This window comes from Ictidomys tridecemlineatus, chromosome 5 (genome assembly GCF_052094955.1).
Source record: "Ictidomys tridecemlineatus isolate mIctTri1 chromosome 5, mIctTri1.hap1, whole genome shotgun sequence".
Classification (NCBI taxonomy): domain Eukaryota; kingdom Metazoa; phylum Chordata; class Mammalia; order Rodentia; family Sciuridae; genus Ictidomys; species Ictidomys tridecemlineatus.
The window spans coordinates 178,452,752-178,466,752 of NC_135481.1; the positions used below are offsets into that span (position 1 = coordinate 178,452,752).

Sequence of the window (14,001 nt, forward strand, 5' to 3'; positions counted from 1 at the left end):
AATAATGTGACAACTCAGTCAAATTCCAGTCTACAATTTGCAGTTGTGCAAGTTAAGTAAATTATGTATCTCTCATCTTTCCTTGGTGTCTATAAAATGAGACAAACCAACCTCCTAGGATTGGTCCAAGGGTTAAATTTATCCTTTTGAGTACCACAATTCCTATTCTCCACTTCTGCTCTTATGAAGCATTTTTGCTTATTTAAAAATAAAAAACAAACAAAAACAAACCAGTCCTGCCAGTCCTATTATATAAATCATAAATCACTACTTTTGCTATAAATTTTTTTTTTTTTAAACTAGGGATTGTACCCAGGGCCTCATGCATGCTAAGCAAGCATTCCACCACTGAGCTATATCCACAGTCCCTTTTATTTATTTTTATTTTTGAGACAGGGTCTCACTAAGTTGCCAAGGCTGATCTCAAACTTGTGATCCTCCTTCCTTAGCCTCCTGAGTATCTGGGATCTGTACGTGAGCCACAATACCTGGCTTAGATTTTTTCCTTTTTAAGAAATAACATTTCAAATTATTTTTTTTCCTTTCTTTTTTTTTAAACTAGGAATTGAACCCAGGGCCTTACACATGCTAGGCAAGTGCTCTACCACTAAGCTATACCTGTAGCCCCAGTAACAATTGCTTTGAACTTTGTGTTTGTTATTCCCAGAGCACACTTTTCTTCTTTTTTAATATTTATTTTTTAGTTGTAGTTGGATACAATATCTTTATTTACTTATTTATTTTTATGTGGTGCTGAGAATCGAACTCAGGGCCTTGCCATGTGCTAGGCAAGCGCTCTACCACTGAGCGACAATCCCAGCCCCACACTTTTAGTCTTATAAATATTTTCATTAAACTATATGCTACTGACCTCCATGCACAGTGTGATTATAATACTATACCTTACTTTTGACTCAACACTGAGTTTATCTACTCTGATCCCAATAGCTTTGATTCAACTATTTTTCTTCACTTTATTCCACAATTTAAATGTTCTCCTTTTCATATATTTAGGTAAGTACAACTTTTCACTATGATACGAAGTTACAATGAACATTCCTACAGGTATTCCTTCTGTACATGTATATATATCCATTTACATAGAGCACAAAAAAGCAGTTATTTGCATTTTTTTTCTTGACTTTAATAGAAATATTTTCAAAGTTACAAGATTAATGTTTACTTATAAGTTTTAATAGATAGCCTACTACCTCTAGCTGCTGTAGTTTTGCTTTTGTTTTTAGTTGTAGATGGGCAAAATACCTTTACTTTATTTATTTTTATGTGGTGCTGAGAATAGAACCCAGTGCTTCACATGTGTTAGGCAAGTACTCTACCACTGAGCCTCAACTCCAGCCACAGTTGCTGCAGTTTGATTATGATTTGTGCCTCACCAAAGGTTTATATACTGAGAACTTGATCTCCAGGATGGTCCTATTAGAAGGTGGTAGAACCTTTAAGAAGTGGGGACTATTAGGAGGTCCTCATGACACTGGGAGTGTGCCTTCAGAAGGTATTTCTCCTGGGACTCTTTGGTAGTTCTTGGGAAAGGGTTGTTATAAAAGGTCTCAACCAGTCTCTGTTTCCTACCTCAAAATATAATCTTCTTGCTCCCTTGCACATCCTCATACATTGCTAATTGTGCCCTAAGGCGATTCGCTTAGGGGCAGCCCTTGCCACAGACCCTGTGCAACGCTCTCTGGACTTTCAATTTCCATAACTATGAACTAAATAAGCCTCTTTTTCTTCATAAGTAGTCTGTGTCCAGTATATCATTATACTAACAAAAAGTTGACTAAAATACTAGTTTTTATTATGAGTACTGAATTTTTAAAAATGCTTCATATTTAGTTAAATTATTTTTCTTTTTTTCTTTCTTAAACTGTAAATGTTAAAAAAAAAAAAAAAAAAAAAAAAAAACCTGCCAGGCTAAATCCCAACTACTTGGGTGGCTGAGGCAGGAGGATCACAAGTGCAAAGCCAGTCTGGGCAATTTAGTTCAGATCCTTTCTCACAACAAAAATTTTTTTTTTTTAAAAAGGGCCGCTCAGTGGTAGAGTGTCACTGCATTCAACCCCTAGTACTGACAAAAAAAAAAAAAAAAAAATCTGCAAATGTTTATACTATGTGAGCTTTCCTTGTTTTAAATGGGTCTTGTATTCCTCAGGCAATACCTACTATCCTTCATCCTATTGATTTACTAAACTCCCACTAGATCAGGAATTTCTCTAGCACTGCACATAACACAGACTTGTAATTATTTGTTTCTGCATCTATTTCCCAAATAATTGTGACATTACCTTGAGGGAAGGGCATATTTTACCTTTTCCTAGAGCTCTAATGCATAAGACACAGCAGTGAAGGAAATCAGTAAACACGCTAATGATTACTGAATGTTTTCATGAATCCCACTGCCCTCTATTTCTGGAGATAGAGGAGGAGAGGAATCTGCTGTGGAGGGAGCACTGAAAGCAGCTGCTTCCACCTTTGTCTCCTTTCTCCAGTCATTAAACACAAATGTTAGCTAGTCTTATTATTGGAAACTATGGCTTTCAGCTCTTTAGTTCCTCTAACACTGTTATATCAGTCCCAAGCCCTACTTCTTTTTACAATTTTTATTTAATATTTGATACAGACAATATGTTCTGAAATTTAAAAAAGGCATACTCTATATGCCTTTCCTGTTATATCTCTCTGCTTACGTCAGATGTTTTATTATTATATTAGTTGTAGATGGACACAACACCTTTATTTATTTATTTATTTGTTCATTTATTCATTTATTTTTGTGGTGCTGAGGATCAAACCCAGTGCCTCACATGTGCTAGGCAAGCACTTTACCACTGAGGCACAACCCCAACCCCTTGCTTTTATTTTTGAGCTTTATAAAAATCAATTATTTATAGTCTTCTACCACTTGCTTCTATCAATCATTTCCATTACTCAGTTATATTGTTGCCTATAGCAACTGTTCATTCACTTATAATACTTTATAATATTCCATTGTATAAAGAGACATGGATCACTGACTTTCTTTTAGGTTCTGTTTTGAAATAATGATGCTACAAATGTTCTCATATGTTACTTGGTGCACATAAGTAACATAAGTTTTTCTAGGGCAGTAGTTTCCCAACTCTTTTGACAATAACCAGGAATAAGATTATATTTTCCATCACATCCTAATAAATACACATGTGGGAATACATAAATATGAAAAAAAATCTTCAGACAATACCCTTGCATGGCACACTTTGATCTTTTCTATTTAGTTGGTAAACCCACTAATTTCATAACTCTTCTAAGTTCAATCTAGAACTCCTCATCTCTAGGAATCACTGTTCTGAGACTAAGCTTTCCCACAGTATGTTCAGGCACAGGTTACAAGTAACCCAGAGCAAAATACTAATGCTTTAGCCCTCTGAATAGAGCTTCTTTAGGTGCATGTTCAAATATGAAATAAAACAAAAAATATAAATAAATTCTTCTAGTGTAAAAAAAAAATTAGCAGCAGATAAGAGTTTCCACGGATATACATTTTCATCAACATTACCTCTCTCTGTCCCTCATTATAGTATAGGATTTGCATTTCCATGTTTATCAATGAAGTTCATCATTGTCTCTCTCATTTATGGCCTACTTGTTCCTCTTCTGTGAGATATTTGTTCATATCATTGTTTATTTTTCAACTAGGCTACTTGTCTTTTTCAGGCTGATTCGTAAGAATTCTTGATAAATTCTGAATACAAATCCTTTGTTTACTGCTTGAATTGCAATTATATCTTCCCGTCTGTGGTTTCCCACTTTTCTTTTGGTGCCTATCCCCCTTGCAAACTTGCCAAGATATCCATCAAGTATAACAGAATCCATCATCATTTTTGGCAACACAGAAATGAATAAGAGGGCATAAGGGATGAGGTGAGAAAAGTCATGAAGGAGCCATCACTGCCTCCTATGCTGAGATTGCCAAAGAGTCTGGAGTTTCTGCCATGAAGGCCCCTCTCACACACTAGCTAGAGAACACAATAACTGGGAAAATAACAAAGCCTTTTTATCAAAGGGCACAAAGGGCCTGTTTGGGGCCTGTACACATCTCCAATGTGTTCCTAGAGACAATGGGTCACTTGTGCTACTTCTGCCTGGGAAATGACAAGTCCTCAGAAAAGCATAGCAGAAAGACAGAAATGAGAGCTTGGGTAACCATGATGCACATGAGTACCCTACTCCCTGCAATAGCAACCTTAAGGAGCCCGCTCAGCAATTAAGGGGCAGAAATCTACCAACCAGAAACCTCTACAGAAGCTCAGAACAGATAAGGACTGGGGAAGTAAGCTCTTGAGTCCTAACAAGGACTACACCAAAATTCTAACACTGAGTCTCTAACAAGGTCTTAGGGGTAGGGTGGGGGGTATCCTATGACTTTTTGATGAGAAATTTTAAATTTACTGCCTTTATCTGGATCACAATTTTTAAATTTAATTAATTTTTAATTTTTTAATGGTACTGAGGATTGAATTCAAAAACAATCTAACACTGGGCTACATCCCCAGACCTTTGTATTTTATTTAGAATTAGGGTCTCACTAAGTTGTCCAGGATAGCCTAGAACTTGTGATTCTTCTGCCTCAGCCTTCCAAGTAGCTAAGATGAGAGGTAGGATCCACTGCACTCAGATGCTGATTATAAAAACACAAAACAAACAAACTATGGATAATCTGAATGTCCACCTTATAACCAAATCACAGGATTTCAGTGCTTACATTTTTGTGTCTTATGTTAGTAGCAATTAACCAACCTCAATCATTGAAGGCATCTAAAAAAAATTGAGGTGGACTTAATAAGCAAAGACCAAACATTATCACCAGGGGAAACACACTCTAATGAATAAAGGTTTCACAGCAGATTCAAATACATAGAACTGGTTCTAAAGTAGAGTTATCACACAGCGTATAACTGTATAAATATGCTAAAAAGAACATGTACCATGATAATTATTGAGGGGCAATTTTATCTTAGCAAAGAAACACTGGTCATCACACTAAATTCACAAAGTCAATTTGAAGTTTTGAGTTTCTTATTTAGTGTGATTCCAATTTATATATAGGTTTCACAGTCATAAAAGGCTCACTGATATTAGCAGCATAACCTAGTTTTACACTTGAATATACCTAAGTAACATCAAAAATAATTTAACACTATGAATATGAAAGAATTTCTTTTGAAGGAACTCTGCCACATTCAGGTTTGAGAATCTGATGATCTGATATATGCTCCCCCATCTGTTTAGTCACCTGCTAGAGGACATAGCTCACCTTTTTAACACCCAAAATATCTTCAATGAGGGTTGCTGTTTGTAAGAATGTCTTCTTACTTGTCATCAGTGTAAACAGGAAGATCACAAAATCATTCTTTTCTGCCAAACGCTTTGTAACTCCTTCCGTCTGTCACAGGGAAAGGGAAGAAAAAGCAGGATTGTAAATAGGTTGTGACCATAAAATATAAAGAGCATGGCCTTCCTTCCAGGTGCTGGAAAGCAATCCCACGTTGGAAAACTGGTACCCCAATAAATCTAGGACATCGTGTATTAACTGTGGGGAACAGCTGCAAACTCTCCTGCCATGCATGAAAAAGCCTCTGACCCTCAGACAACACTATGGAAAGCCACTCTAAAGCTGAGAATGAGAGAAAAGCAGGAGCAGTGGCCTCAGTTGGCCTGTCAAGTCTAAGCCCCAAATTTAGAGAACAAACATGATTTGCAACAGAAACTGGTGACTAGTGTGAGTGATTTCACTCAGAGCTAAAAGAACTACTTCAAAATTCTGCCTCCCCAATATTTCTATTTGTTGATTCTGGTACTGAGGCACACATAAAATAATTCCAATTCTCTCAAATGTCTGAAGACAGTCCTGTGTCTGCACCTCCATTTACACGTTCCCTTGTTAACCACTGAAGATGTGGTAGGGAGATAAATGGTGCCCCATTGGCAGGGGTACTTACACAGACACAGGTATTATACAGGATGCTCAGGCAGTCCTTGGACATTTCATCACTTACTGAAAGGGAAAGCACAATAATTGGTTATTTTTCTTGCTTAAAGGACAGTATAACATTATTATGTTTTTGAATATAAGAACCGTAATAATTCTCTCCAAGATGATTACTTCTTTCAGTATATCTCCTTCCAGTCTATCAAAAATCTATCTATCAAAAATTTTCACAGTACTCATCAGAACCTAAAAACCAATTTGTATATTGCTTTCTGGTTTGATATAGCAATCATTTTATTACTGCACCACATTCTTTGCATTTCATTTTCTGTGGTGCCATCACTCAATGAAGCCATTTTCCCTTCGTGTCTTGTTTAGAAAAAGCCAGAACTTTGAGGAGGGTTTTGCTATTTAAATAAACTATATATAAATAAGCAACTTAATATATGTGTGTAGCCTCTTTAAGCCTGGGTTGAATTTTCTCCTCAAGATACATTTTCAAAAGGAGTACTAGAATCCAAAGTATAAGCATCTTAATTGCTTATAATAAATTTCCATTGGAAGTTCTGCTAGCAGCAAACAAGGATACCACTTTTTATTAAAGATTCACCAAACTGAGTGTTTTGTTTATTTTTTTATTGTTGTTAATTATGTTGGGCAAAAGCTTTTCGTTTCTGACCTACTACTGATTCCAATGAACTCAGTATTTCTCTGTGAGCAGAACAAGAGAGTAGCACAAAAAAGTAAACTTAGTTTTATTATCTCTGGGTTTTGGGGTCATAAAAATTAAGTCTGACACAAAACAAAAGTGTTTTGTCTGCCATTGCTTCTATTTTTTTTTTAATGTCTCAATCCTCCCCTATGCTGCCATATATTCTCCCTGCGATTCCAATGAGCTAAGCTGGCTTGACTAGATAGGTTGCGACATAGATCTTGAGACAATGCAGGTGCTCTGTATCTCTCATCACTACCTCTCAACCCATTTAAGCCTTTTTGCTTTATTTATTTAGTTACTTCTGAGCAGGGTGGAACACCACACCAACCTATCTCAATATTTCTAGGCTTTCCAGTTTAAAAGAGTTGTAATTCATGCATTCACCAAGTATTCATTTAGCACCTACTCTAAAACAGATAGTGGTAGCCAAAAAAAAAAAAAAAAAAAAAGGAGAGACAAATTTTCAGCCCCTCATAAATCTAGTGGGAAGAAGAGGAAAATAAACAAATGCACCACCAAGTACTTATAAGATGCTACTTGCGGTCAAGATAGAGAACTTGAAGGAATTAGTGTACAACACTAAGACATTAAAGATGAATAGGAATTTTCTTAACCACTACTGCATAAATGAGGGCTTATGTTAAGTGTAAACTCTTCAAAAAATTAAAAAACATTTGATGAATGCTTATAGAAGGGCATTCATCAAATGTTAGTTGAAGTCATCTCTGGCTTTTAAAATGTAGTACACTTATGTATAAGTCACAAATAATAAAAGAAAAATACCCACATACACACCACCCAGCTTAAAAAATTAGACACTACCAAAAAACTTTTAATCATATATGCTGTGGTAATGACTAAACTTTTTACAAAAAGCATGTATGACCTTTATAACAAAAAATCTAATAGGTCACAGATTTTTCAAAAATGTAAAAAAAGTGATATTATCAGGTTATTCCTTACTCTGGGTTAGCTATATACATGAAATAAGAATTTAAAAAAAAAACACATAAAGTTGGATCAAGCAACTACTAAAAAGTTTATAGCGGCTCAGGAGGCTGAGGCAAGAAGATTGCAAACTCAAAACCAAGCTCAGTAACTTGGCAAGGCCCTAAGCAACTTAGTGAGACTCTGCCTCAAAATAAAAAAAATAAAAAGGGCCAGAGATGTGGCTCAGAGGTTAAGTGCCCCTGCATTCAATCCCTGGTACAAAAAAATTTAAAAATGCAATTATTTTAGCCCCTTGATTTTCATGCTTTCTGTTTTGTTTTTGAAAGTGACAGGTCTATATTTCTATCCAGTGTGGAATGAAGGAAGAGTGTTGCTTAGTTGGGGATGGAGAGAGCAACTGCAGCTGAATTAATAAGGCATGTTCTCACTATTAACAGGAAGAGAAAGAATAGCAATCCGAAGGAAATGCCATCATACTGGCACATTGGGAAATGAGGAACAGGGCCTGACGAATATACTTACTTTTTAGTTTCTGTCCCCGGATAGAGATTGTAGGCCTCATAAGAATTTCTACAAGAAGCTATTTAAAAACAAAAACAACAAAAGGAATAAAAAATCTTAAAAATTAATTCAAAGCACAAACTATAAAACAATCTTTGTTACCACAACTCATGGCCTGAGTAGCTCTCACAGTACTACAAAATCTTGTGCCAGGAGACGGTGAGATTCAATGGAAGAAGCATTATTGTCAGAGTCAGAAAACCTGGGTTCTAGTCCCAGTTCAGCCACTTATTTTCCATGTAAACTTGAGCATGCCAGTGCCCCTATTTGAGCTTTACCTTTCTCATTTTTATAAATGAGTAAGTTAGATTAAGGTAATCTCTGGGATTCAATGTTGCTTAATATTTAAAAAGCCACGGAACTTTTTTATTACCATGACTCTTCTTTTAGTTAAAGAACACTCATGTGTATGTTTATTAAAAAGGTCTCAAAAGATATACCATAAATTATTGGCACTGATTTTTTACCAGGGACTATGGATGATATGCATATATTTTTCATTTTACACACACTTAACAGAGCATGCAATTTTGCTTAAAATTTAAAATAAATGTGTATTTAAAAATCCATTCTGTTGAAAAATAATTTATAACTGATAAAAGGGTTAATCCATCAAGAAGATATAAATATTATAAATATACACGAACATAATAGTAGAGCCCCAAAGTACAGAAGCAAAAGCTAACAGAATTAAAACAAAGAGACAATTCAGATATTACAGGTAGAGCTAGTCGTAATGGTGCACACCTGTAATCCCAGTAACTCTAGAGGCTGAGGCAGGAGGGTTGCAAGTTTGAGGCCAGCCTCAGTAACTTAGTGAGGCCCTAAGCAATTTAGCAAGACACGTCCCAAAATAAAAAATAAAAAGGGCTGAAGGTGTGGGTAAGTGGTAAAAAAAAATAAACCCTCGATTTAATTCCCAATACCAAATAACAAAACAAAACAAAGCCAGGTGGATACTTGTTATGGTCTGGATGGGAGGTGTTCCCCAAAAGCTCACACATGAAACAATGCAAGAAGGTTCAGAGAAGAAATGATTGGGTTATGAGCATTAACCCAATTGGTGAGTTAATCACCTGATAACTGAGTGACCGCTGCAGGTAGGTGGGGAGGAGGTGGAGCATTGGGTGTGTGGCTTTGGGGCATACATTTGTATCTGGTGAGTAGAGTTTCTCTCTCTACTTCCTGATCATCATATGAACCACTTCCCTCCTCCACACTCTTCTGCCATATTCAGCCTCACCTTGAGCCCCGAGGAATGGCATCTGCTGCCTATGGACCGAGACCTCTGAAACCATAGCCTCCAAATAAACTTTTCGTCTTCTAAAATTGTTCTGGTCAGGTCCTTTCATCACAGCAGCAAAAAAGCTGACTAAATCAATACTTTAATACTCTGTTTTCAATAATGGATAAACAACTAGGCAGAAAAGCAGTAAAGAAATGAAGATTTGAACACCACAAATCATCTAGGAATAAAAGACATCTTTAGAATACTCCACGCAGCAACAGCAGAATACCTCTACTCAAGTATACACAGAACCTTCTTCAGAATAAAATCATGTACAAATTATGTTCTCTGGTCACAATGAAATTAAAAATGAGAAAGAAATATGGGAAATTCATCAATATGTGGATAATTCAAAAGTTGTCCTAAATAATAAGATTAAAAAAATAATCACAAGGGAAATTTAAAAGTATCTGAGATACATGAATAAACCAAAACTTATAATATACATAAGCAATGCTTACAGGGAAATTTATAGTTAATGACAATCTTTAAAAAATTACTTCAAATCAATAATCAATCTTCAACCTTAGGTCACTGGGAAGAGAGGAACAAACTAAACCCAAAGCAAGGAAAGAGAAGGAAATAGGTATCAGAATGGAAACTAGTGAAAGAGAGAATGGAAAATAACAGGAAATAACATGCCAATAAATTAGATGATCTAGATTATTTTAAAATAGACAAATTCCTACAAAAAAAATTGGTTCAAGAAGAAACAGAATATCTTAATAGTCCTATAAAAAGTAAAGCAAAGGAATCAGTGATCAAGGATACAAATAAATATCTATGCATCAAGAAATGCAGAAGCCCAAGCAGCTTCACTGGTAAACTATTCAAAATATTTAAAGAAGAATTACCATCAATTTTTCATAAACTCTTCCAAATCACAGCAGAGCAAGGAACACTTTCCAACTCATTCTATGAGGCCAGAATTACCCAGATACCAAAGTCAAACAAAGATATCATAAAACCACAGACCAATATCTCTTACAAATGTACACATGAGGCTGGGGTTGTGGCTCAGTGGTAGAGCGTTCGCCCAGCACATTTGAGGCCCCTGGGTTCGATCCTCAGCACCACATAAAAATAAGTAAAATAAAGGTATTATGTCCAACTACAACAAAAAAATAAATATTAAAAAAAATAAAATAAATATCTTAGAATTGTTCACAAACTTACATAATTTGAAGTTAAAAAAATGTACACATATAAAAAATCCTAAAAACACTAGCAAACCAAATTCAGCAACATATAAAAAGGCTAATACACCATGACAAAGTGGGATTTACCCCCCAAATGGCAAGGTTGGTCCAACATATAAAAATCAATTAATATAATACATCATATTGTTACTCTATCCTAGTCTTGCATTGCCTGAGTGGCCTTGTATAATTTTTACTTTTCCCTAATCTTGCTTGTCTTTGAGGACAGGATGCCTGAAGGGCAGACACTGCTCTTTGGTACAGCTGGTTGAAACTGGTTGGATCTAAAAAGGTGGCCAGAGTTACAGCAAAAAATCTCTTAACTTTATTACAATAAAATACATAAATATTCCTCCCCTTTATTAGCCTGCCCTTCCCCCTCGTTTCTTTTACTGTAGATTTATAAACTTCCCACTAGACCCTTAAGGGGTAGGAAGGTGATTTGTGAGTTTATCTATTTCTTCTATTCTTGGACAAAAATAAAAGTCTCCACTGCTCAATCAGTGCTTGGTATTTTTATTGTTTCCTACAATACCCAGAGGGAAATAGTACCCAGTCTTTGGGAATAAATAAATTAGTAACCATATCAACAGAAGAAAGGGTAAAACCCACACAATCTCTCAATAGATGCAGAAAAGCATTTGAAAAATATTCAACACACTTTCATGATTAAAAAAACTATAATCAATAAGGAATAGAAGGGAATTTCCTCAACCTAATAAAGGGCATTTACCAAAAAAAAAAAAAAAAAAGTTCACAGCTAATTTCATATTACTGGTCAAAGACTGAGTGCTTTCCCACTAAAAACAGAAAGAACAAAAATATGTCCACTTTCACTACTTCTATTTATATTATTATATAAAGGTTCTAACCAGGGCAAAGGTTGTTTTTTTTTTTAAAGGGGGGGGGTTCAAATTGGAAAGGAAAAAGCAAAAGTATCTCTATGTGCAGGTGTTATAACCCAGAACACAGAAAATTCTAAAGAGAGTCCACTTAAAAAAAAAAAAATTACAGAGCTAATAAATAAGAGTTCTGTAAACTTTTGGGATACATAAGCTATACATATAAATAACATGATTTCTACAACTATAGCAATGATTAAACCAAAACTGAAGTTAAAAAAAAATTCCAACTAAAAGGGACCAATAAAAAATAAAATAAATTTTAAAAATAATAATAAAATTCAAGGGGCTGGGATTGTGGCTCAGTGGTAGAGTGTTGCCCTAGCACGTTCAAGACCCTGGGTTTGATCCCCAGCACCACATAAAAATAAATAAAATAAAGATATTGTGTCCAACTACAACTAAAAAATAAATATTTAAAAAAAAAATAATAATAATAAAATTCCAGGGCTGGAGTCGTAGCTCAGTGGTAGAGCACTTGCCTAGTACATGTGAAACACTGGGTTTGTCTCTTAGCACCACATAAAAATAAACAAAATAAAGAAGATCCCATTTATCAAAAAGAATAAGAAACTTAGGAATAAATTAAACAAGTGCAAGACTGTGCAATGAGAATATAATTTTTTTTAAAGAAACAAAAGATAATCTAAAAATTGAAAGATAGCCTCCCTTAAATTGACCTACATATTCAAAGTGATGCCCATGAAAACCCTGGCTGGCTTCTTTTCAGAAATTGACAAAACTGATCCTGAAATTCAAATGGCTAATGCAGCACCTTTAAAAAAAAAAAGTTTGGCAGGTTCTCAAAAGTTAGAGCCTCCATAAGACCCAGAAACTCCACTCCTACATATATACCAAGAGAATTTTAAAAAAACACCTAATTCAGTAGAAAATTTTAAAATATGGTCACAGAAACACCAGTACTCCAGCGTTCACTGCAATTTTACTAATCAAAGCAGTATTGTTAATAATAGCTAAAAGTGGAAACAACCCAAATGCCCATCTACTGATGAAACACAATATAGTATATCCATACTCTGGGATTATTTCTTGACAATAAAAATAAATGAAGCCGGGTGTGGTGGTGCACACCTGTAATCCCAGCAGCTTGGAGGTTGAGGCAGGCGGATTGCAAGATCAAAGCCAGCCTCAGAAACAGTCAGGAGCTAAGTAACTCAGTGAGACTCTGTCTCTAAATAAAATGCAAAATAGTGGTAGGAATGTGGTTCAGTGGTTGAATGCTCCTGGGCTCAATACCTGGTACCAAAAAAAAGGAACAAAGTACTGATATATACTGTAACACAGATAAATCTCGAGTCACAAAAAATCATATATTATATGATTCCATTTATATGAAATGTTAAGAATAGGCAAATCTATACAGGCAGAAAGTAAGCAGATTGGTGGTTGCCTAAGGATGGGGGGCTTAGGAGGAAATGGGATGTGACAAAGGATGCTGTGTTTCTTTTTTTTTTTTTTAATATTTTTTAGTTGTTGATGGACCTTTATATAATTATTAATCTATATGTGGTACTGAGAATCGAATCCAGTGCCTCACACATGCTAGGCAAGCGCTCTACCACTGAGCCACAACCTCAGTCCAAAAATTATTTATTTATTTATTTTAGTTTTAGGTGGACACAATATCTTTATTTTATATTTATGTGGTGCTGAGGATCGAACCCAGTGTCTCACGAATATGAGGTGATCACTCTACCACTGCGCTACAACCCCAGCCCCCCTGCTTCTTTTTTTTTTTTTTTTTTGAGTGGTAAAAATGTTTTAAATAAATTGTGGTGATAGTTGCATAACTTTGTAGACTTACTAAAAAACATTTACTGGTCCACTCTAAATGGGTTAATTGTATAGTATGTAAATTATATCTCAATAAAACTGTTATGCTAAGTTAAGGAAGCCAGACATGAAAGACACAATGTATGACGCTCTTTATGAGACTGTCTATAATAGGCAAATCTACAGAGACAGAAAATAAACATTGTTCTGGTGATCACCACACAACTCCATGAACACACTAGAAACTAATAAAGAGTGGTTAAAAAGCTAACTTTATGGTATGTACATTATTATATTAGTAGTAGTAGTAGTAGTAGTAGTAGTAGTAGTAGTGGTAGTGGTAGTACTGGGGATTGAATCTAGATGCACTTTATCACTGAGTCACATCTCCAGCCCTTTTTATTTTTTGAGACAGAGTCTCACTGAATTGCTTAGAGCCTCACTAAATTGCTGAGACTGGCCTTGAACTTGTGATCCTCCTACCTCAGCTTCTTGAGTTGCTGGGATTAAGGGATTCACCACCACACCTGGCTGGATACTTTTCAATCATTACATATAATGCTACACTTAGGCTGGGGTTGTGGTTCAGTGGTAGGGCACATGTGAGG

The 14,001-nt window shown here is 35.4% G+C and overlaps 1 protein-coding gene across 2 annotated transcripts in view; it reads right to left on the reverse strand.

The window, feature by feature from the left end:
• Trpc4ap (transient receptor potential cation channel subfamily C member 4 associated protein) overlaps nt 1–14,001 on the reverse strand; it is a 78,990-nt gene that overhangs the window by 38,939 nt on the left and 26,050 nt on the right. For both annotated transcript variants that reach the window (XM_005329899.4, XM_005329900.4), the window contains exons 4-6: nt 8,172–8,229; nt 5,994–6,049; nt 5,309–5,437 (exon numbers count right to left, since the gene is read on the reverse strand). In XM_005329899.4, coding sequence (XP_005329956.1) covers nt 5,309–5,437; nt 5,994–6,049; nt 8,172–8,229 — 243 coding nt within the window. The remainder of the gene's footprint in view (nt 1–5,308; nt 5,438–5,993; nt 6,050–8,171; nt 8,230–14,001) is intronic.